Raw genomic sequence first — 25,018 nt, forward strand, 5'->3', positions numbered from 1 at the left:
CTCCCACGAGATGAAGTGAAGCTAGGAGCTCGGCTTCCTTCAGAGCTAGGAGCTCGGCTTCCTTCAGAAGAAGAGCAAAGAGAAACGATAGCATTGAGTGGCTACGGTGATCGACAGTCATGTGGCGCTCCTAAATGAGTTAACCACTGTAACGTGTCCTTAGGTAAGCATGCAATTAGTCAGTTAGTGGTCATACATGCATAGGTGTCCAGTGGGGCACCCAGACATGGGGCATCTGGCTTAGTAACTGTGCAGAAGCAGCTACTCTCCAAACACACACAATCCCAGGAGAGTACGTGACATTATTTTACCACGCACTAATCAAGAGCAGTATATGAAATGGCTGTTTCAAAACTGGCTCTCGTTCCAGCTCTTGCACCAGCCGGCTGGATGACATGGGATTAAGTACTTTCTGAACTTTAAAGACAATGAAACTCTGAAGGACACCTCAGCAATGACATTCTAGAGAATTTATGACAGAATTTCAAATCTTGGCCTTCAAAGCCATCCAGAAATCTTACCCAACCCTTCCCAACCCTCTTGCTGACTATTTAAGACTCTCTTGACCAAACTAGTTTTTTGGTTTGACACTGATCCTCCATGAGAGCATGCTGCAAGGAAAAGCTTTGCTTCTAACAGTCCCGAGCCTCTGTTGGGGGAAATCCTCCCTTTCAGGTACTTGTTTCTCCAGCCACAACTTAAATCCTACCTCCTTCAAAATATTTTTCCATCATATTTGGCACTGAATATAATTTGTAATGTGATTTTACCTGTCCCATAAAGTTGAGGAACGCACCTTTATGAAGTAGGTAGGTATTCAACACAACTCATCAATATGGGGTGGTCTACACTTCATCCCCCCTCGTCTGCTGATCTCCATCAAACAGTGGAGTCAGGCAAGCAATCGCTCTGAGAAGCATGGGGTTTCCCAGGATGATGAGGATGACAGTGTATTCATTAGCGAAAATCCCCGCCTGCACTCTTTGTCTTTCACACGAAGCTACTTGGCATAGTCTAGGAAAATGTATTCATTTAGGTCCTCCACTAACCCTCAAGAGATGAGGACGAAAGGGCATGTGGTCTTAGGATATGGCTATCCTGTTCCATAGAACTTAAGGGCTGATGCTTGACCGAAGTTCATGTTGGGCATTGCCAATACGTTCTGAGAGCCAATGTGAGCTGGCATACTGTGTGTCCACTGGCTGTGACTATGTGATGTAAACTAGCACACTGTGTGCCCCATGGGGCTATGACTATGCAGGAGGATATGGTACAGTGCCAAATTCAGACAGATATCTGTGAATACTCTACAGCAAACCATTCGACCTTCTTGGGGTCTCCAGGCAGGGCTGCCGTCAGCTTCATGGTACACTTGGCTGGGTGCAAATGAAGGCCTTGAAAGGATGGTGTAAATTCCCAGGTCTGAGGCTAAGGATTTTAAACCAGAAGCCGCTGCCCCTAGAGCAACGGGTACTTACACTTACGGCCAGCGCTCACGCTGGCCTCCAGACTCTTGAGCTTCGTTACCACCGCCTCCTTGTCAGCTTTAGACTCTAACAAATATCTAAGCAACATGCATGCATGCTGAGTGGCTCTGAAATGGAAAAAAAAATGAGGAAAGTGGTTTACAGACCAAATAAAGTTTGATTCATGAAGGGAAGTAGAAACATGTCAAAAAAGCGAAGAGAAGCGTCGTGCTGAGGCGGAACTTCTGGGAAGGGTTCTCATGCCGAGGAGCTTACAAAAGCAGCGTTCTGCAATAGTCCTTGCTCAGGAGGGCCAAAGGGTGAGCATGCAGTGGAAATGGGACACAAAGGTTAGGGACGAGGACTCCACAGTTATGCAGGGTGCAGCCCCCCCAAAGCCTTCTGCTGGCAAAGAAAAATGGATGGACTCAAAGGGAGAGGATGCACAGAGATGTCTCTCAGCTCCACCAAGGCTCACATTTGCTATGTGCCCCTCCCTACACAGAATTCAGATTTCCAAAATGAACAAATATCTGCGACATAGTGTAAACTGACTAACTACTCATGGGACAGGAAGCATACTTAAAAACCAAGTGAAGACTCCAGTCTTAACATTTAGTTTTTAAAATTTAAGGACCAAATACACTCCAGCATAGTAGCACATTCAGTAAGTTGATTAATATCATGCCAGCTATGACGACAACAACACGATGATGAATATAATAAATAAATTAGAGTTACAGACATCCAAATGCATCTGTAGCCTACTTAATGAAAGTAGGTGCCCGGTCAGATGTGGTGGCTCACATCTTTGTTCCCAGAACTCAGGAGACAGAGGAAGGCAGACCTCTGTTAAGGCAGGACCAGCATGGTCTACATAGAGAATTCTGGGTCAGCTAGGACTATATAGTGAGACCCTGTTCAAACAAACAAAAATCAGTAGGTGCTGGTCCCTACTGTCTTAGAACTGCGAACTGCACTGGCATCCCTGCAGGATTTAAATATTCTTCTCGGGAAAACTGCGGCACAGAGCTGGTGGCTCCTGTCTACAACTCCAGTACCCAGAAGACGGAGAGAATTATGGTGCAGTCTGGGCTACACAGTAATTTTTCTCAAAATACATAAATCAATCCTCCCCAATGTGGTACATTTTCCACAATGATGAGCTGGATTTTTAGTTAATTAAAAAAGAAGGAAAGAGGGAGAATAGGAGACAGAATTCACTCTCTGGCCAGAGGCTCACACTGCTCGTGTCATACAGCTTCCTCTCTCAGGTTTGGTCCAACAGCGGCTGAAAAGGGGCATTATTTTAGGACGGCTAGGGTGTTTGCTCATAGCTATACAGATCCTTAAAAGGGTTGGGAAATAAAATTTTGCTGAATACATATATCCTAATTTACTATTTTATTAAAAGACAGTATAGGGTACATACTGGGCATACTAAAATGATATATGTTGACTTTTAATGAACCATGAATAATATTCAACCATTCTGAGAATCTATCAAGCTAAACAGAAAGGCAGCATGGCTAAGTTAAGAGGCCGGCTGGTGCTGGACTCAACAGTGTGGACTTGCATCTTTCAGCTCTGCCACATTAATTCTTCCTAACCTCCTGGTTCACTTTCCCTATCTGTGAAATTAGAATATCTCCTCCACAAGGCTGCAACAGAGGCTCTGTACAGTTGGTCTCAAGTCTCACCATTACGACTTTTCTTACTTGTATGTTTAGTTTATATTAGTGGTTGAACACTTAAACATCTGGAAGAGAAAAGTTGTTAAATAAAACTCCTATGTTTCACAACCCCCTTTCTTTTTCTTTTAAATGATCATCGAGCAGCATTCAAATTTCTTTTCTTTTTTTTTTTTAAAAAAAAAAAGAAGTAGGATTAGTTTTAAATACGCATTGGTGATTTCAAAAGTACACCATGTACACACTGTTGTCCATTGTCCATTTTTACAGTTCACAAAGCAGCGTTTCAACAGTTTCTATTTCCAAGGCGCAGACTGGACCAAAATGAAGATAAAGAAGATAAATCTGTCTTTCCGTGAGTAGGACTTCACCGGCGCTCCAAACTACAGGTGTTCTGTTTCCTTAGGTACAAAAGAAAGCCAAAGTTTCTCTGGAAAAGAACTCTCTAGGAAAGATGTTGAGTAGCGAGTAAGTTTCCCTCTCCTGGGGAAAGTTAGGAGATCGCACTCATGGGCCGCTGTCACATCCAGAGACACCGAGGTGGCTGGCACGCACAGCCCTTCTGGGTTTGCAGGGAGGAGGGGCTCGGCTCTCAGCTCCGCAGTGGGAGCTGGCCGCGTCCTCGTGCCTCGATTTACCGGGCTATTACCTCTTTCTCCGAGAGGAAATACTGGGTTTCGAAGGGACGGAGGCGGAGGCCGACCGCACCTGACTCACCTGAAAAGTCGGTCCCGGCCCTGGCTTTGGTTGGCGACTCGGATGAAGGCGTCCATGGCTCCCATGCACAGCCACGCGTTGCGCCCGCTCCCTCGTGGGTCCTCTGGGACGTCGTTGGTCCCGGGGGACAGAGGATACAGATTAGTAGCCAGGTGGGTGGGACTTCGTCTCTCCGCCCACACGGGGGTAGGCACACCTTCGGAAACGCGGCTTTTAGAGTTCCGGTTCGTACCGGAAGTGGTAGTTACCAAGGCGACGCCAAGCCACAAGACTTGTGAGCAGAGCTGAGTTTCACAAGGTCCGTTCTCCTGGCCTTCTCCCGTCTTGGTTTCCAGGTAGAGGAACTGAGTGGGTCACTCCCCTACCTCAGGCGTCCAGGTGTCCCCAGGTACCCACGAACCCCAGCAGGAATGCTAACTGGTCTTCTCAGGCAGAGGACCCTAAAGTCTTCTTTGGAGACTGCAAGCTGCATCCTTTCCCAGTGTCAGGCCTTATGATGCAGGCAACAGAGCTAAGTCAGTTTCTGGAGTGTGTTTCTAGCAGGAGGCAGGGGGTAAAGTGGGGGAATTTTCTATTAGGATTATTGAAAACCAAATGATTCCTGAGGGAATCCTAAAAGCTCCACATGAACAAAGTACAGGCAAAGGAGATCAGTGACATTGCATTGCTGATCATTGATTCTGCAGAGTTTGAAGAAAGAGCCCCACTTATTTAGTAATTTTCTTCTTTTCACTGATGCTCCCTCCTTCCTCCCTCATTACTCCTCCCCTGTCTTTCTGTTTGCTTCTCTCATCCCATCACACCCACCCACCCTCGTCCCTTATGATGTTATTCCAGCAATGACTCTGATGGCTAGGGTTGGAGTATCCTGCTGAAACACAGCCTCAGTCATCACCCTACCTTCTTAGGGGATCCCCCAGAGTTGCTTTTCTAAGGATGGGGTAACATGTGAGTCCCAGTCTTCTCTGAAAACCTGTCAGCCAGGACCCCTCAGTGACGTCTATGCTCACTGATCCCTGCAGGGACCTGGGCCACATCGACTGTACAATAATACACAGTACATGGTTCTTCCTCATCTGGCTCACTTTCCTAATGGTCTATCTTATTACTGGGGACATCAAGGCTCCCTATTGTGGGTTAGTAAAAGAATCTAGAAACAGTGGCCCAGATTGAAACTGGAGGGCGATTTTACTGCAAGTTTGAAAGAAAAACAACAGGGCAGACAAAGTGTAAATCTCAGTAGCTTCCAAGAATAGAGAGATGAAGAAGAGGAGAAGAGAACGCCATGCATTTTACAATGGAGGCTGCCAAGCGGTAGCTCGGTGAAAGGGTGGGAGCGGCAGGGGGAGAGCAAGTGAGAAGGCCCAGAGTCCCTGGCAGAAGCTCTGCCAGCCGCTCCTTGTAAGGAAGTTTGTAAGCTTGCTCGATGTGGCTGTGAAACCAGGCCTCCCACTTTTCTTTATTCCCTGCATCGGACCTGCTCCTAACACTTGCAGGTCCCAAGTAAAAGTACACACCAGACCTATAGACTCTGTGTTTAGCTACTTGAAAGTTGTACAACAAGTAACAAACTGTGAAATATGTTCTAGTTCCTGGGTTGACACACACTCTCACAGTAGTAGCATAGAAAGCCAGGCTGGCTTTTAGAATTCTAAGGCTCCTTGAACTATCCACAGACTCAGCTGGACTATATAGTAGTATAGAGAGAAATGACTCCCAGACCTTCCCCACTCCTCTTCTGGTTTCTTGCCCCTCCTACCTTGATGTCCCATATCTCTGCAGACAGCTATGCTGTAGGCAACATTTAGGTCTACCTGTGCTCATCTGGTTATCATCTGGTTCCTGGGGAAGGCTTGTGCAGAGCTGGGTATCATTCAGCCGGAAGGAATTCAGTGATTTCCATAGACTTGACTAGAAGAGGGAAGTAAGGTTTTAGGTAAGGATATCCTCCTGGCTCCATGATTGCGTAATTCTCCTTTCCAGAAGAAAGAGCCACCAAGAGAATGGGGAGTCCTCTCTAAGAGCCCAGTGGCTCAGCCTTGTCCTTGAACCCTCCACCCCTCTCCTTCCACCAACTCCCCACCCCTGCTTCTACATCATTTGGGGTGGAAGGTTGCTTTGTGGCATAGTATGTTTAACCAGAGCTGCTCCTGTGTAGCAGTAAGAATTTGTTGAGTACTGGCTAAGTACAAATTGCTCTGCTTGGCTCACTGTGTAGGAACCACAATAAATGGATGAGTACAGTTGATCTGTCAGATGACAGAGATGAACAAGGGTTCTTTTCTTTCTACTGAAGTGCAAGATTTACATCACTTGTTTTCAGGGCATTCCTGCATTTTAAACAATATCACAGGAATGTAATCATTTCGTGTGGGATTTTTTTCCCCTGATTTCTTTCACTTACCATAATGTACTTGAGCTTCATTCATGTTGTACATATCAGTATTTTTTTTAGGTTTATTAATTATGTATACAGCATTCTGCTGACATGTATATCTGCAGGCCAGAAGAGGGCACCAGATCTCATTATACATGGTTCTTAGCTACTATGTGGATGCTGGAAATTGAACTCAGGACCTCTGGAAGATCAACCAGTCCTCTTAATCTCTGAGCCATTTCTCCAGCCCAAGTACTTGGGGTAATTTTTATAGTTATCCATTGACCCACTGAAGTGCACTTGAGTGTTTTCTGGTTTGGCGCAATTACAATGGCTGTATGTAAGTACAGATTTTCATATGAAACTTAAGGGCTTTTTGTTTGTTTGTTTAAATATATAGGAATGTAATTACTGAGCCATACAGAGGGTTTCACTTTGTAAGAAACTACCATGCCATGTTCCATCTTGGCTGTGTTATTTTATTTCCCCACGAGGAGTGTGAGAGTTTATCTGCTTGGCTACTGGTCAAACATCTAATCATTTCCCCTTTGGTGCTCCTAGAAATAATGCAGTCATTGTGTGTGAGGCTTGCAAGTGTTTTTATTGCCACTCCTAGAATTGGAATGACTAGACCATTATCCTCCGTGTAGGTGCCACTTTGTTTCTTTGGTTGTTGGTTTGGTTTGTCTTTTCCAGGCAGGGTTTCTTCTCTGTGTAGCCCTGGCTTTCCTGGAACTCTCTCTGCAGACCAGCCTGGCCTAGAACTCTGAGATCCACCTACCTCTGTCTCCCAAGAATTGGGATTAAGGGCATGCACCAGCACTGCTCAGCTTGTGTTTAACTTTTTAAGAAGCTGTCAAACTCATTTAAAAAAATTGTTTGTTCTTTGACAATTTCATACATATATGTAATACACCTTGATCTCATGCATCCCTTCCATCTCCTCTTGTACTCCACCCACTCTCATATCACCTCTCCTCTTTGGGGGTTGGTCTGGTGCTGCTATGTATTCAAATGCTAAATACTGGATTCCCAGACCTGGTTGCCCCAAGACTAATGAGTTCTCATACACCAGCTTTTGTTGTGTAAACCTTGCCCCCCAAGTTATCCCTGATTGGTTACTAAAGATGGGCTGGGAAGGAAGAAAGTTGGGAGTCACCATGGGGTAGGTAGTTCATGAGCCCTTAGCCATGAGGGCTGGCCTTATGGAGTAGGAGCGGCCTAGGCAGAACATGGCAAGGGAAATCTTGGGATCACCACAGGGAAATAGATAAGTTAGCATAGAAGGTGATACCTGCCCAGCTCTAGTGTTTTTAAACTTATTTTTTTATTAGATATTTTCTTTATTTATATGTAAATTTCTCCTTTTCCAGTTTCCCCTCCAAAAAACAAACAAACAAACAAAAACAAGAACAAACCCTGTTGCCTCCCCCCTCCCCATGCCTGCCACCCACCCTAAACTTATTTTTTTAAAGATTTATTTTATTATTTATTTTATGTGTATGAGTACACTGTAGCTGTACAGATGGCTGTGAGCTGCTGTTGTTCTCAGGACCTCTGCTGGCCCCACTTGCTCTGACCCCACTCGCTCTGGCGTAATTTACTGCATCTGTCTTCAGATGCACTAGAAGAGGGCATCTGATCTCATTACAGGTGGTTGTGAGCCACCCTGTGGTTGCTGGGAATTGAACTCAGGACCTCTGGAAGAGCAGTCAGTGTGCTTAACCACTGAGCCATCTCTCCAGACCGTACTTATTATGAATCTAAAGGTTTCTGTCTTTTATTTGGGAAGTAAAATGATCTGAACTGGTGTAGAAACCCCTAATAGATCTTTACAGGCAAAAATGGAGTGCAGCAACCCCAATAATAATAAGCACAACACTCCTCCTTCCACCAGCACCCCTCCCCCTTCAAGTCTTTTATTTTGGTTTTGTTCTGTGAAATATAACTAGGGCCACTCCTGTGAGCATGGGTGCAAAGTTATTCCCCTAACCACAAGTAGCTTGCCAGCCTTTGGCTACATCTCTAAAGACAATAGCTTCCTCTCTCTCCTCAGTGACTTCACCACCACCCTGGATGAGGTAGGTGGGGCCTCATGAGACCTTCCTTAAGGTCTAAGGACTCAGTCTTACAGGCTCCACGCAGGCTACTGCAGCTGCTGTGAGTTCACAAGTGCCACAACCCCGCCCTGCTCCTCAGGCATATTTTCACAGCAGCCTCCCACCCACAGTAGCTGGCCTCTGTATTCTTTCCACTCCATCTTTCTAAATGTTCCCTACACAATGGGGAGGCTATGTGGATGTCTCATTTAAGGTTTGAGCATTTAGCAATCACTGGTTCTCATCACTTTACCAGTCTTTATGTTAACCACAGTTACTGCAAAGAGAAGCTTTCTTGAGCAAGGCTGAGGACAGCACTAGTCTATGAGTGTAAATATAAATATCTGGGAGGCACTTAGGCAACATATGCACTTGCAGGGGTAGTGGTTGTCTGCTGAGGCCTGTGACTCTCCCAGCCAGAGGTCTTTAGCCAGGTCCACGGTTCTCTATCCCATAGAGTAGGCTTCAGATCCCATCAGAAACCAAAAATGGCAATCGCATAACAATCATGCCATCACCACACCAGTAAGCAAAGCACCTGTTGACTAATTCACTGGCACTGTGGCTTTCAGGGTCCAAAGCTTAGAAAGACCACTGCCGACTCATAACTCCTCATGCTGTCCTTCCCCTACCTAGAACCCTGGCAGCTCCCGAGATAGTCTCCTTACTTGTTTGGGATTTTTGAAAATACACCATAAGTAGACTCCCTCTGTATCTAAGTGTGGAGACTGGTTTCTTTCACTCAGAATAAGATACAGATGTTAGTTTATGACAACAGTACCATCCCAGCCTGTTAGCAAATGGTGCTTCATTCTATGCATCCATGCATCCACAGAAGAACATTCCATCTGCTTCCCACATTTGGAGGTTGTAAATGGAGTTATAAATATGTATGTGCAGGTTTTTGTGTGAATTTGGGTTTTCATGCTTCTAGACTGCTGATGCTCTGTGTCTATGTAGCTGTGCAAGGCACTAGCAGATCGTTCTCCTGGGTTGGATATTATTTTCTACCCTCAGCAGCAACCCTAACTCTACCCCTGGCCATTGACCTGGATGGTGAAGAACATGGTGGCATTTGACCATGGCTGACAGCAAGCTGCTACAGGGGACAGTGGTGTTTGCAAAGTGATGCTGGATTGTTTTGTTCTGTGTTCCTGTAAATGTTCTTAAGCTTTGTTTGAGATGACGTTAAGTTACACAAAGGCAGTTTGAGTGAGTGATACTGTGCAACACTCTTTCTTGGGCTTATTTCCCCACTATCAAATCTAGACCCTTGTAAATGCTCTACCCACTGTTTGTGACTTACGAGATTGTCTAGTCTGGCTAATTAAAGGAACTATATTATTCCTTGCTCTGGGTGGGGTCAGCTTATTGTCCTCACTAATGCCCTCAAGTGGCCCTTGTCCCAACACCAACCTTATCTCTCATGCGTTGAAAACATCACAAATGTATCAAGCATGTAGGGTAAGACCACGATGGCAGCTGGATATTTATAGGACCTGTAGAGACCACAGCCATATTATAATATAAGACCATACCACCCTGAGTTCAGTAGATTAAAATGCCTCCTAATTCCCTCACTAAATGTTTTTCAAAACTCAGACAGTGACTGGTGAGATGGCGCAATGGGTAAAGGCACTTGCCATCAAGCAATGACCTGAGTTAAATTTCTAGGACTTACATGGCAGAAGAAGAGAACCAACTCCTAAAGGCTGTCCTCTGAACTCTACACATGCACACACAAATAAATAGAATAATCTAATTAAAATGATGACATTTGAAATCCCTTTATTGCCTGTAATTTTAAAAATCCATGATAGCTCCAGCTAGGCTCTAGAATCAGTAGCTGCCTGTTCCTCCTTGCCTGATGCCAAAAATGGCCATCTGGCCCTGGTTCCCTCTGCTGGTTTGCTAAGCCCAAACCTATCCTTCCAGAGAACACCTGGTACTACCATTCTCGTTCCACAGACTGACCACCCTGGCTATACTGACCACCAATGACCACTCCATGGTTTTGTTCTCTGTCTTGCCCATCTAAATTGTCACAATGGAAAACACCAGACAGCCTTAATATTTAATACCAGCCAGATTTGTATTGGTAAATCCTCAATCCCAATAAGCCCGTGCAAAGAACACACAACTCATTTATAATATTTATAAGATGCACACCTAGATAGGGCAGATCTACCACTACATTATTCTATTCCCCAGCTATGAGGTCCCTTGCTACTTGTGGCTCCTCCAGGCCACGTGGTTCTGCTCCATCTTCCACCACCTCTTCCTCCATCTTTCCCTCTCTCCATCCCTCCAACTCATCCTCTCTTCTTCCCTCCTTCCCCTCTCTCCTCTAAAACTTCCAGCCCCACCTTTCTTTCCACTGCCCAATCACAGGCTCTAGCCTTTAAGCTCCTCTCTTCATTGGGGGTCAGGATTAGCATCAAAATACAAACATCACCAAGGCAATCTACAACATCCCTTTTACACAGAATTGTTCACAACTTTGAAGCTTTTGAAGTACAGATTATTTGTTCCCTTCCAATGGGCTTGTACTTTATAAAGATATGTAGAGGAGAGCTGCTAAGTTATAAGCACTTTGGAAATACCTAATTATTTTGACTTTGTAGGCCTTGCAGTCAGTATTCCTTCCATGTCCCAGACATTTCTGTAGACTCTTGTAGAGGAATCGGGACAACAATGAGACTGACAAAGGAACAGGTTGTCCCACAAAAATTGGACATGCTGAGCTGCATCTGATTGGACCTGAGAGAAGAGAAACCTGGAGATTCAATGGCTTAAAAAGAGCCACTTGGAAAGGCAGAGAATCAGGGAAGGGGATCAGCTGTAAGTGGATTCCTTTTGGAACAGAAGGCAGTTACTTGTCCTATCAGGAGGTGAAGAAAGACAGCAAAATGCTAATTCACCATCACCAATCATGTCTTCTTGAGTTAGCTTGTGAGATACCTGTTTTGGTCCCCTTATGAATATGAAGACCATCCAAGGACCATGGTAGCAATCATGATATGTAAGGAAGTCCAGCCTGAGGCAGAAGGTCCCCATAGGATACTGTGCTAGAGAAGGCTAGCTTTTTGTTTACCTTTTTCTCAAAGTCTCTTTGCTCACTTTGCTTCTCAGCTTTGAGTTCCCAGAAGGCCTCGGTGCCACCTGCTGTGATGTCATCTTTTAAAGGAAGTCGGGCTCTGAAGCCAAGGTTGTCTGTGTTGGCCAAGGGGCCTCTGGAGGTTCCATCTCCAACTGAGTCAGACTGGCCTAAGGATGACGAAAAGGATTTTTTCTTCAAGGACTTGGATCGAGAACTGGATTCCCTTCCTCAGCCTTACCGAATGATCAACAAGCTGGTGAACTACCTGTTTGACCGATCATGGGAAATTATTGAAGAGAGAAACTCTTTAAGGGAAGTTGAGAAGAACTGGACCGTGCCTGCCATCTACCCTCCATCTGCAGAAATCCAGGTATGAACAGAGTGCCTGTTTGGTTGGTTGGTTGGCTGGTTGGTTTTTTCACTTATATGTTAATGAGAATGCCTGATTCAGGGAAGGAAGAAACTCCTCCAGAAATAGAGGTGCATTTTTGAGAAGCAGTAGGCATGCTGCAGTTTTCTTTTGGAAATAGAGTGTTATGGTTAGTTGAAGATTACACAAAGGCCCTTTATGTCATGTTACTGACACTAAAAAGCTTCATTAATGTATTAGGCCCCCTCTGTGCATGGCAATGAGAACTGTCAGTGATTCAGATGTTGTTCTTTCCCACAGGACACTAGGTCAGATAAAGTACAGGATGTGCATTTGTGCTCATGTTCAGAATATATACCCAGTCTTTCTTTCTTTCTTTTTTTTTTTTTATATATACCCAGTCTTACTTCTGTTTCTCTGACTACTTTCCCCCCAAGTGAAGTGTTTAGGGCGAACATTTTTGACAGGCACATGTTTGGAAACAATATGTCTAGGAAGACCCCTACTTCTCTCTGAAAAGCCAGCTCAGGTCGCTTGATGGCATTGACAGATGAAAATAATTTTTGTCTTTTTATGTGCATGTTTTCCCAGTTCAACAAAATGCCTGGTGGTATGGCTGTTTCACAAGACTATGTGTTTATTGGAGGACCCAAAGGATTCTCAATCTATAATCTGCACAATTACAAAAAAATATATGTTTTGGAGAAGTTTAAGGCTGATGTTACTTCCATCTGGGCCACAGATTTGGGGAATGATGCACTTATTGTTCCTGTGGATGAAATGGGTATTTGTTCTTCTTTGTTTTAGATTAATTTATAGGAACCTATAGACTGGCATTCAGTTTAATCTCTTTTGCAAGTAAAGTCAGGCATGCTGGGTTCTCTCTGCTCATATAGTCATAAGTATGCGCTACATGCAAGCGGGATGTGCCAGGCCTAGTCTAACATTTCCCATATGCTAATCCATTTGGTTCTTTACCTGTCCAAGGGAAGCACAGTTGATTAGCATCCTTAATGGAAGAGACATCTTGAGGTATAGAGGATAAATAATTTCCTTTAAGTAAATAGCAACCAGTGGCACAAGATCATTTCAAACCAGGCAGGATAGCTCATATAGCCTTCCAACCCTCGGAGCCCTGCTACCCCGCTGACGTCACCTTCTGCCTGAGTACATTAGATACCTGCATGGATGGCTATGCCATCCCTTTATAACAGTGATAGGGAAGGTGCTCAGGGTGTGTGAGCCGAAGAAGGTCATTTGAGCTCCCATAGATCTGAGGTACCTGGAGGATATCTATATAGGATGTGGTGGGACTTGGGGCTAAAGAACAAGACATAGTCATTATGACTGGTTATGTAAGTAGTTTCATGTTTGGGTCAGCTCCTTTGGGTGAATTTGAAAGTAGACCACCTTGGTGTCCCTTGTATAGTCAGTATCATGGAGTAACTATCCCATGAATCTTTATTTATTTTTTAAAGACTTTTTTTTTTTGTCTTGTTTTGTTTTTCAAGACAGGGTTTCTCTGTATAGCCCTGGCTGTCCTGGAATTCAATCTGTAAACCAGACTGGCCTTGAACTCAGAAATCTGCCTACCTCTGCCTCCCAAGTGCTGGGACTAGAGGCATGTGCCATCACTGCCCGGCTTAAAGACTTATTTTATTTATATGAATGCACTGTAGCTGTCTTCAGACACACCAGAAGAGGGCATCAGATCTCATTACAGACGGTTGTGAGCCACTATCTGGTTGTTGGGAATTGAACTCAGGACCTCTGGAAGAGCAAGCAGTCAGTGCTCTTAACCGCTGAGCCGTCTCTCTAGCCCCCATGAATCTTTATTAAGATGGATTAGAATTATACCCACAGTAAGCTAAATGTCTTTATGTGATCTGTCTATATCATGGGTACAAAGGCAGGTTATGAGTAACTGGAAGACTCCTCAAGAAATGTAAGACACAGCAGGTGACAATCACATCCTGAATTCAACAGAAGTAACCACATGAGGAGCCTAGTGGGTTAAGACACACAAAAAGATAAGGGAGGAGCCTTTCTCTCAAAGGAACTTATGAGCCCAACACATCCACAGCAAACAGCTGTGCCCATGTGAAAGAGTGTGGAATGATGGGCAGAGCTGGGGGGTGGGATTTGGATGCTGGGCTTATAGGAGTCTTCCAGGAAAACAAGACTAGCTAAGTAGGAAAGGACTGGGAAGAGGGACAGACTGAATATTTCAAAGTAAGGGGGAGGAAGGCTGGGAGACCAGGGGCAGCACAGGCTATGTGGGGCTTTGGAGCAAGGGCAGGACAGGAAGTTTAGAATCAGATGCTGTGCCCCAGCCCTTCCTGGCTCTCTAATCTCACAGTCTCTTATTTTTCTGTTTCAGGAATTGTTAGATTGTTTTACTTGAGTAAGGACAGTCTTTATCTCATCAAAGCCATCAATGAAGTGGTGAGTTCCCGCCCTTTCCCCATTAACTGAAGAACATCAAGAAGGTACAAAGCACACTCCTGATAAATGACTTGCATCCAGGATGTATGAAGTCGCAGAAAACCAAAACTTTACTAAAACCAAACAGGGCTGGAATGGCTCAGTTGGTGAAGGAGCTTGTTGCAAAGCCTGATTGACCTGAGTTCATTTCCTAGGACCCACATGGTGGAAGGACAGAACAGAATCCCCTAAATTGTCCTGTGACCTCGATCTCCACACTCACTCTGACACACACACATGCATGTACACACACACACATGCACGTACACAAACACACACGCATGCACGCACCGCACACACGCACACTTTTAAAATTACTCCAATGAAACTCTAACTCTTCTACAACTACCATAGATTCATGCCTGGAAAATGGCAGCTGCTGTGGTAACCGAGCTGAGCAGTTAGTCCAGGCTTACAAGGCTCTCTCTGTAAGGCTCTTGGAGATTCACATCAGTCAGTGAGACTAAATGAAAGTTTGTCTGGGGACATGTAAGGGATGTAATGGGATGCCAGCGGTCCTCAGAGAGCCTTAGAACTGGGCCATCAAAGCATTTGATGGGCACAGCAGGAGTTGAAGACTGAAAAGATGGCTTAGCCAGTAAGAATGCCTGCCGCTCTTCCCAGTACCCACATCCGGCAGCTCATAGCTGCCTGTAACTCCAGCTCCAGGTATCTGATACCTTCTTCTGGCCAACTTGGGCACTCAAACCACATGGCACATACTCTTAAAGTTACACACATTATTTAGTTATGGAATGGAAAATAACAGAAATTGATTTTTTTTAATGTGGGGGGGGGGGTCACAGCATACATGTGGAGATCAGAGAATAGCTCTCAGAAGTTGGTATCTCTACCATAGGATTCAGAAAGGACTATACTTCTCAGTAGTTTTTGAATTAATGGGTTCCCAAAACTAAAGTAATTGCAGGTTTTCAATTGCAGTTTGTGTTATAAAAATGCTTTCAGTGGAGCAGGGTATCATGGTCTATACTGTGACCCCAGCACTGCAGATGCTGAGGCAGGAGCAGCTCCGTTAGTACAGACCAGAATATGACAACAAAATTTCCTGTTTCTTCAACAAATAAATGCCAGGCAGGGAAACAAGTAGGGAGCTAGTATAAATTAAGAGACTTAGCCAAGCATAGTGTGTACCCCTGTAATTCTAGGACTTGGGAGGCAAAGGCAAGTGGAGCTCTGTGAGTTTGGGGCCAGCCTGGTTTCCATAGTGAGTTCCAGGAAAGCCAGACTATGAAGAGACACCCTGTCTGAACTAGTTAATTAATTTAATATTTAATAAGTGGATGTTGTGTAGGTGTTTATGTATGTATGCGCTTGTGTCTCTGTGTTCGTGTGTGTGTGTTCATGTATGTGTGTGTGTTCATGTATGTGTGTGTGTTCATGTATGTGCAGATGGGTGTGCATCTGTGGAGGCCAGAGGACGACTTTTGGTGTCTTCCTCAATCACCTCTACCTTGTGTTTTGGTACACGATCACTCTGTATGTAGCTCGCTGATTTGACTAGATCAGCTGGGGAAGCAAGCTCAGGGTCTTCTTTTCTCTGCATTCCCAGCACTAGGATTACAGGCACATGCTGCTACACTCAGCTTGCTACCATCACCACCACCACCACCACCACCATCATCATCATTACACTTATGTTCTCCCAATTTATCCAACTTTTTACATAAATGCTGGGGATCCAAACTCAGGTCCTCAGGCTTGCATGGCAAGCACTTTGCCAACTAAGCCATCTTTCCAGATGGCTTATACTTGGGGGTTTTTGTTTGTTTGTTTTTTATTTTTGAGATAGGATATGGTGGTTTGAATGTGTATGGCCCTCACAGACTTGTGTGTGAATGCTTGGCTCATAGTGGCACCATTAGGAGATGTGACTTCATTGGAGTAGGTGTGGGCTTCCTGGGAAGTATGTCACTGTGGGGTAAGTTTTGAGATCTCCTATGTTCAAGCTACACACAGTTTCTTTCTGATGTCTGTGGATCAAGTTGAAGAATTTCTGGCTCCTCCAACACCAGGCTTACCTGCATGTTGCCGTGTTTCCTGCTATGATGATAATGAACTAATCTTCTGAAACTGTAACCCAGCCCCAATTAAATGTTGTCCTTTATAAGGGTTGCCTTGTTCATGGTGTCTGTTCACAGCAGTGAAACCCTAACTAAGACACAGGGTCTCTCTTTGCTGCCCTACCTGGTTTGGGACTCACTATGTAAATCTGGCCGTCCTTGAACTTGTAGAGGTCCTCTTGCTTCTGCCTTCAAAGTGCTGAGATTAAAGGTGTGTCCCATCATGTCTGATGGGCCTTGTTTTGGTTGTAATCTGAACCAATTGTGACAGACATTAGTATCCTTATCCATTAATAGGAGGCAATTGAGGAAACTGAAAGCAGACTAGTTATTAGCTACTGATTAGGAATTAATCAGTAGCTTAACCAATGGGCTTAACCAATTAGCAACTTATTGGATGTGAAAGGTAGTAAATACAACTAAAATTGTGATGCCACAATGCAAAAGCATGATGACATAAGGGAACTGTGTCACTAAGGAGCTGTGATGTCACAGTGATGTCACTGTGCAGCATCGATGGCACAGTGAAGTATTGTAGACTCACATGCAGTATTGTTACAGTGTAGCATACTGATGCCAGAATGCACCATTATGATCTTACAGCACAGTAACAGTGATGTCACATGATGTATTGTGATGGAGTAAAGAAGCATTGATGGCACAATTGCAAATTGTCCAGTGCAATACTGTGACAGCACAGTTAAGCAGTGTGATGTCATTTTGAGGCAATATTTGTCACATTGGAGTTGTCATAGTACAGCATTGTGTCATAGTACAGCATTGTGGTGGCAAAATGGAACATTGTAATGGCACAATGCAGAATTATGATGCTGAAGTGCAAAACTGTGATGGCACAATGGACAATTGCCATAGCACACAGCAGTGTGATGTCATACAGTGAAACATTATGATACCACAGTCCAGCATTCTGAAGACACAATGTAGCACTGTGATGTCACAATGAGACATTCTGATGACATAATAGAGCACTGTCTTGTCACAGTGCAGTATTATGATGGCACAATGCTTTGTGACATCACAAGCAGCATTTAAGATTTTAGAATGGAGAATTGTGATGTCACAGGGCAGCACTGTGACACTACAACTGAGCATCTTGATGTCACAGTGGAGCTATACTGTAGCGCAGTGGAGGCTTGTACTGGCACAGTGGAGCATCGGGGTTCATTATGCCACTTTGTTTTTTGTGTATTTGAAAATCTCTGTAGTAAGTTGATAGATATTAAGATATATAAATAAAAATTGCTTGCTCTTTAAATAAGTTAGAGACTGTCTTCGTTAGGGTTTTACTGCTGTGAACAGACACCATGACCAAGGCAACTCTTATAAGGACAACATTTAATTAGGGCTGGCTTACAGGTTCAGAGGGTCAGTCCATTATCATCAAGGCAGGAGCATGGCAGCATCCAGGCAGGTATGGTGCAGGAGGAGCTGAGAGTTCTATATCTTCATCTGAAGGCTGCCAACAGAATACGGACTTCCAGGAAGTTAGGATGAGGATCTTAAAGCCCACCCCCACAGTGACACACCTACTCCAACAAGGCTACACTTTCTAGTAGTGCCACTCCCTGTGCCCAGCATATATAAACCATCACAGGGACTCACCAATATGACTAGTCTACCACTGTATTTTGTTAGTGGTTCTCAAGCTCCTCCAAAGTGTAGCATACCCATCCCGCAGCTGGCCCCCAGTTGGAAAAGCTTTTATTCCAGGGTTCTGCCCCAACCTCTGCTATAGTCCAGACAAGCACCAGTTTTTGCTGTCATGTAGAACTTACTTTGACTCAGCTGAATAATTGAGTACAGCCTTGACTTTGGGGTCTGCAAGCCAGATCTGATGGCATTCCATGACCTTCCAGGAACTAAGTCTAAAGCAAGCTCCATTTCTTGCCCAATTCCTGTACAAAACTGGAGATATGAACTGATATGAGGCATGTTGCCATCCCAAGCTTCTGGAAGACCCCTGCCCTGGGATGCGCCATGGGAGCCCTACCATAGGCTCCTGGAAGACCCCTGCCCTGGGGTGCGCCGAGGGAGCCCTGCCATAGGTTCCTGGAAGACCCTTGCCCTGGGGTGCACTGAGGGAGCCCTGCCATAGGTTCCTGGAAGACCCCTGCTCTGGGGTGCACTGAGGGAGCCCTGCCATAGGCTCCTGGAAGACCCCTGCCCTGGGGTGTGCCACAGGAGTCCTGCCATAGGCTCCTTCCCATTAGCAGATAGCACTTACTCTGTTGGCATCTTTTCTTTTCAGGATGATCCCAGCAAGCAAAGCACCTGCGTGAAGACAGAAATCTCTCAGAACGGGGACTATGCAGCTTTCTTCTTCCAAGGCAAGGTCACCCACAAGCTGTGAGGAATATGCAGATTTGTGTCTTCTTCTTCTTCTTCTTCTTCTTCTTCTTCTTCTTCTTCTTCTTCTTCTTCTTCTTCTTCTTCTTCTTCTTCTTCTTCTTCTTTGGCTTTTTCTGAGACAGGATTTCTCTATGTAGCCCTGGCTGTCCTGGAACTCACTCTGTAGACCAGACTGGCTTTGAACTCAGAAATCCGCCTGCCTCTGCCTCCCAAGTGCTGGGATCATAGGCGTGCGCCACCACCACCCTTGTGTCTTCTTCTAAAGAATAACAAGGGCTGGAGAGATAGGACTCATGAGTTAAGAGCACTGCCCTTCCCAGAGGGTCAGGTTTTGATCCTACATGACAGTTCACAACTGTCCGCAACTGTAGTTCCAGGGGATCCAACAACCTCTCCTGGGCACTGCATGCAGGTAGTATACAGACATGCATAAAGGCAAACACCCATACACAGAAAATAAGTAACATCTTGAAAAAAAACAAAAACAAAAACAAAAACAAAGCAGGAGAGGCAAAGCCTGTCCATAGCTCCGCTGAGTTCTTCACTGACACCGACATTTAACCTGATGGTGTGCGTGTGTATGGAGACAAAACCAGGAATAGTGATACTGCCCCTGATGGTGTGCGTGTGTGTATGGAGACAAAACCAGGGATAGTGATCCTGCCCCTGCTGGCAGGATTCCCCATCACTTCCTTTCCTTGCTATCCTTCCCAGCCCCCTTTTGGACAAGAAGACAGTATCGCATGGAGTCACACGGCACTCTAGTGTACTCCAGTGACAATTTCTTGGTCGTAACTTCCCATTCCCTTGACTTTTTTCCCTCAAGAGAACCAACCAGATAGCCTGCGGAATGTCCTTCACTTCAGTTTGTCTGCCTTTTTTCTCAGGGTTCACTGAAGGCTGAGGATTTAGGAGGAAGCTAGCACAGGACCAGGCACTGTCTCAAGAACTGTGTGGTCCCAGGTTGACTCACTTTTGCTGGTATTATATTAGATCACAGTTTCTTCCAGGCTGGCTCCAAAATCCTGTGCTCAAGCAATCCTCCTGCCTCATCCTCCAGAGTAGTTGTCACTCCACTACCATGCCTAGCTTAGCGTTTCCCTTGTAATCCTCTGTTAGGAGCAAGTCACTAAGTCCAGACAACAAGGAAGGCAGTTTAGGTGTCTCCCGGAGGCAGGAGGATCAAACACTGTTCAGACATGTATTAAAACTACTATTGTAGTTATTAGATGTTTGGGGAGAGCTACCTTGAGAAGATACAGGTATCTTAGTTCTCCTTAAGGTTTCATGTGCCAGTCCTAGCACATGTCTCCTCCTCTGGCCAGCTACAGTCTCACTTGTATCAACAGAGCATACTTTATTCAAATGTTTGGTAGTTTGATTTTCAGCGTTTACACATTTAGACATATAAATATATTATACAAGCCTGGATCTATAATTTTTCACACAAAGGACCCCCAAATGCTAAATGTTTGTAGAAGACAGAGATTTTATACTGCTTTTTGTATCAAAGGACGTGTTAGGGGCTGGAGAGATGGCTCAGCAGTTTAAAGCACAGGATACTCTTCCAGAGAACCCGGGTGTGATTCCCAGCATTGATATGGCAGGAACAACCATATGTAACTCTAGTTCCAAGGGATCTAACACAGTCGTCTGGCCCCTGCAGGCACCAAGCACATGCATAATGTGCAAATATACATGTAGGCAAAACACTCATGTATTCATGTTCTCAGGCTGTCATAACAAAGTACCCACAAAGTGGGTAGCTTAAAATGATGATATATATACTCCCTTGTGGTTGTAGGACAAGGTGTGAAATTAAGGTATCCAAATGTGTGTTTAATGGAACATCGAGGCAGGATCTCATTCCATGGGAGAGCAACCTTTCCCAACTAGGTCAATATTCAGAACAGGAGCTCAGCCTGATCTTGTGATGAGAGGAGGTTCCATAGCCTCCCATAGATCATCATCTCAATGCTGGTCAGAGAATTCTTCGGGCTCTCCCTTCCCTAAGCCTCTCTTACTATGCTTGCACGTGCCAGCTTCCTCCCCTAAGTGGCAGAATGTCAGTAGAACTGACTATTTGCAACATAGAAAACATGGGACTTGGCAAAGATGACAGCTTGATTAAAAACTGAGTTGTGCCAGTGTTGTAGGAGAAGCCTCTGCCTGCTCAGCTCTCCATGCAAACAGCGAAGACTTACCATAGTCATCGCTTCAGTTTACACGAGCCCCTTCCACAGGCACTGACTGCAGAGGGTCTGGGTCTCCAGGCCAACCCTTCTGAGGAGACAGGCAGTCTCCAGCTGGAACTTGCCACACCACTCCATTGCCCAATGCTTGTTTGTTTGGTTTCCCAATGCAGGAGCTGGCGATGTCTGGCTGGAAGTGTATAAGTTGCCCAAGGAGCTTTGGCTAAAGGAAGTGGAGCACCCCCAATTGTCTCTAAATCAAAAGAAAAAAACCAAACAGCTGCAACTGGTAGGAAATATTTTTATAATCAATATTTTCTCTCTACACTTAGCCCAAATCTAGCCTAAGTTCTCCATGGAACTAGCAAGGCCACTGGAGGTTTGACAAACAGCAACACGAACAGTGGACAGTCCCCAAAATTGATTTACTTTAGATAAAATATTAGTAAGGAGAGATGTCTTGAGTAACCAAGCGAGTGGGGGGGGGGAGGGTGGAGTGAGGCAGGAGGAGCGAGCAGGGCCAGCAGAGGTCCTGAGTTCAATTCCCAGCAGCCACACACACATGATAGCTCACAGCCATCTGTACAGCTACAGTGCACTCATATACATAAAATAAATAAAATAAACCTTAAAAAACAAACATATTGTGTTTAGTGTGCTGAAATAGGGAAGTGACTCAGTGGTAGAACATGAGCCTGGCCTGAGCTAGCACACACTAGTCTAGCCTGAGCTAGCACACACTAGCCTAGCCTGAGCTAGCACACACACAGACAAACACACTGTGCCAGGTTCAACAACAACAACAACAAATCCATGGTCTTATTAGTATGGGGGACAAAGGCTGAGATGTTCCTGTGCTGAGCCACCATAGGGTCTACTCAGGTGACTTCAGAGTGCCGAGCTTCCTTGTATACACTGATGGAATTGGCCAATCACAGATATCCTTTCTGGCCCTTCTTACATACATATGTGTGAATGCTCTTTTGTATTAACTGGATGACAGATTTCCAAATTAAGGTCACAATCTTATGCTTTTTAAATTTTAATCAGTCAGTTCTATGATGCCATAGTCAGTGGCCAAACAATATATATTTTGAAAGACTGATTGATTTATAATTGAAATAGGAAGAATACATTGGGTTGAAAATATTCTTTCGATGTATGTGTGTGCGCACATGCATGCACACACTGTTTTTTTTTTGTTTGTTTTTTTATTTTGAGGCAGAGTTATGTAACATGGCCTACAAACTTGAATTTGAAGCCTTTGTTCCTCAAGTGCTGGGATGTATTGTTTGTTTGTTTGTTTGTTTGTTTATGGGTTTTGAGACAGGGTTTCTCTGTGTACCCCTGGCTGGCCTAGAACTTGCTCTCTGGACCATGCTGGCCTTAAACTCAGATCTGTCTGCCTCTGCCTCCTGAGTGCTGGGATTATAGTCATCTGCACCACTGCCCAGCTGTTTTTCATAAACTGAGGATCAACCAGCATGTAACAGTGGTAGATCTCTGATATAAGTTTTATTATTTAGAGTTACTTAAATGTAAATTGTTAGCATCATCACTATGTTTTCCCAATCAGAAATATTCACTTTAGGAATGCATCACAGGCTGCCAGGCATAGTGGCTTACACTTCTAATTCCAGCACTTAGAAGGCAGAGGCAGGTACATCTCTGTGAGTTCAGTGCCAGCCTGGTCTACATACTGAGTTCCAGGATAGCCTGAACTATATAAAGGAATCCTATCCAAAAGACACACACAAAAAAACCCAAAAAACAAAAAACAACCCTCCACCACAACACAGTGTATCTGTGTGCAGGCATATCCCATGGTGCTCTATACAGATATGCTAATTTCAAAAAGAAAAGGAAGGCCCTGCAGATTGCTCAGTGGGTAAAGGCACATGCTGCCAAGTTGGACAGCCTGAGTTTGGCCCCTGAGACTGACATGACAGGAGAGAACTGGCTTCAGCAAGCAAACCATGGTGCACACAAGGTTCCCTCTCACAAATAAATAAAAGTAAATTAATTATTAAATTATTTGAATATTAAATTTTAATATATGAAAACAAAAATATAATAAAAAAGAAAAGAACTACTTATTTCAGCTTTCTTCAGTGTTGATTTTCATATGAACCCTAACTGATCCATTCACCCTACACCATAATTAAATGCCTCATGTTTCTCCAGCTCGCTTAAGGTCCTGAAGAATGGATACCATGTTTTGAAACCCTGCAGGCTAGAGAATTGCCTAGATGTTGGTCTTCCATGTGTACTCCATTAACTCAGTTCTTAAAAGAGGAAATGGGTCAGGGAGAAAAAGTATATCTCTGAAGATAGCAGGGAGTCAGGAACACGTATCAAACCTACTGTGAATTAATTTTCTTTTTCTTTCCCCTCCTCAGAACACTCCTGACTCTGCTGTTACAGAAAGCATAGAAATGGTAAGAAATTTTAAAGACAGTCTCCAGAGAGACTTCAGTTACATTTGAAAATTTCATGTTTGTAAGTCAAAAGTTTATTAGCTATCAAGTACCCTAATAAAAATGTCCTGCTGCCCACCCCGCTCCCACTCCCGCCCCTACCCTGCCCCTGGCCCTGCCCCACTTCCACATTCCCAGCTTCTCTGTGTCTTAATCTTAGAGACAGCCTCTAATCATGTGTCCTGAGGCAGGTTTATCTCAAGTCAGGAAGCTTAAATTACAGCCCCATCACTTACAAGGCCGTGGCAGGGGCCCTAGTGATGTAGTTACATCATTTCTTTTTGTAAAGTTTGCAAAAATTAGTATTGTTTAGTCACCATCCCTTGAGACTCTCATTTTCCTCTACTGTAATTTCCTTCATGTTGAGTGGTGTTAGAACAACCATAGCATTTTGTGTTCGAAACTTTATGGGTATTTGTTTTTTGAGGCAGGGTGTCCATGTAGCCCACAGTGACCTCGAACTCTCCTTCCACTGCTTCCCCAGTGTTAGGATTCCAGACACTCACCTCATGCCCTGATTTCCCTAAAGAGTACCCCACCCACTCTGTAGCGATGCAGCCCACCAAGACAAGTGAACTGTGCAGTTCATTTTCATCTTGGAACGCTTGGCAGGGCGGAGCAGACCTCCTGTCCTGGGGTCCTGGGGCACACCCTTTCCTAAGGTTTACCAGAGGGGCCCCAAACATCTGAAATGGGGTCTCTTGCTAGAGACCTTTTGTTCAAAGCTGCATAAGTAACGCTTGGCAGCACCACTCTGGGAAGCTAGCTCACTCAGCCGACAGCACGGAGATGTATGCTTTCATAGCACAGAAGAGCTCAGTCTTGGATATGGAGCAAGTATGAGGCCAGCCTGAGCAACATAAAATTCTATCTCAAAGAAGAAGAAACAAAAGAAACGTTCTTCAAGACTTACGTAATGGGGGCGTCTCCTCCAGATAGACGTGTTCAAGGCTGAGAAGTCAAAAAGATGACAAGATGCCAGGCATGGTGACCCTCAACCTTAATCCAAACACTCAGGTAGCAGAGGCAGGAGGGATTCTACAAGTTCTGCTCTACATAGTTCCAGGACAGCCAGGGCTATAGAGCAAGACCCTGTCCAAAAAAAAAAAAAAATCCACCACATTGGTTCATACTTAACATACTTATTTTTGTGTGTTGCTTAGAATGAAGGTACAGAATTTAAAGATACACTCTCAGAAAGAAAAAGGGGAGGGCCTGGAGAGATGGCTCAGTGATTAAGAACATTTGCTGCTCCTACAGAGAGCCTGAGTTTGGTTCTTAGCACCAACATCAGGAGATTCACAACTGCCTGTAACTCTAGCTCCAGGGAATTTGATGGTCTCTAGGACTCTTTAGACAGCTACACATATGTGCATAGCTTCCACTCCCCCCAACACAAATACACAACTTCAAAATTAATCTAATGTAGGGGAGAGACTGTTAGGGCCATGCGTGCAGGTGCAGAGCTGACATGTCCAAACAAGAGCCTGAGTTCCCCCTCTCCGTCCCACTGTCTGTGAGCCCCTTCTTCCCTCCCCTCCCATCCTGTGAGCCCCCTCTTCCCTCCCCTCCCATCCTGTGAGCCCCCTCTTCC

General features: G+C 44.7%; 2 protein-coding genes across 7 annotated transcripts in view; one reads left to right on the forward strand and one right to left on the reverse strand.

Moving 5' to 3' along the window:
* Pex11a (peroxisomal biogenesis factor 11 alpha) overlaps positions 1-4,097 on the reverse strand; it is a 10,039-nt gene extending 5,942 nt beyond the window's left edge. The window contains exons 1-2 of one of the 2 annotated variants that reach the window (XM_031387082.1): positions 3,875-4,064; positions 1,479-1,594 (exon numbers count right to left, since the gene is read on the reverse strand). In XM_031387082.1, the coding sequence (XP_031242942.1) occupies positions 1,479-1,594; positions 3,875-3,939 (181 nt within the window). In that variant the 5' untranslated portion in view covers positions 3,940-4,064. Of the gene's footprint in view, positions 1-1,478; positions 1,595-3,874 lie in introns of both variants that reach the window. The other variant, XM_031387084.1, reaches the window with a different exon arrangement.
* Positions 3,905-25,018, forward strand: part of Wdr93 (WD repeat domain 93) — a 49,218-nt gene continuing 28,104 nt past the window's right edge. For 2 of the 5 annotated variants that reach the window (XM_031387077.1, XM_031387081.1), the window contains exons 1-7: positions 3,906-4,209; positions 11,483-11,820; positions 12,412-12,604; positions 14,201-14,265; positions 18,655-18,733; positions 21,121-21,236; positions 23,347-23,385. In XM_031387077.1, coding sequence (XP_031242937.1) covers positions 11,521-11,820; positions 12,412-12,604; positions 14,201-14,265; positions 18,655-18,733; positions 21,121-21,236; positions 23,347-23,385 — 792 coding nt within the window. In that variant the 5' untranslated portion in view covers positions 3,906-4,209; positions 11,483-11,520. Of the gene's footprint in view, positions 4,263-11,482; positions 11,821-12,411; positions 12,605-14,200; positions 14,266-18,654; positions 18,734-21,120; positions 21,237-23,346; positions 23,386-25,018 lie in introns of all 5 variants that reach the window. The other 3 variants (XM_031387080.1, XM_031387078.1, XM_031387079.1) reach the window with 3 other exon arrangements.

The sequence above is a fragment of the Mastomys coucha genome, unplaced genomic scaffold (genome assembly GCF_008632895.1).
Source record: "Mastomys coucha isolate ucsf_1 unplaced genomic scaffold, UCSF_Mcou_1 pScaffold21, whole genome shotgun sequence".
Classification (NCBI taxonomy): Eukaryota; Metazoa; Chordata; class Mammalia; order Rodentia; family Muridae; genus Mastomys; species Mastomys coucha.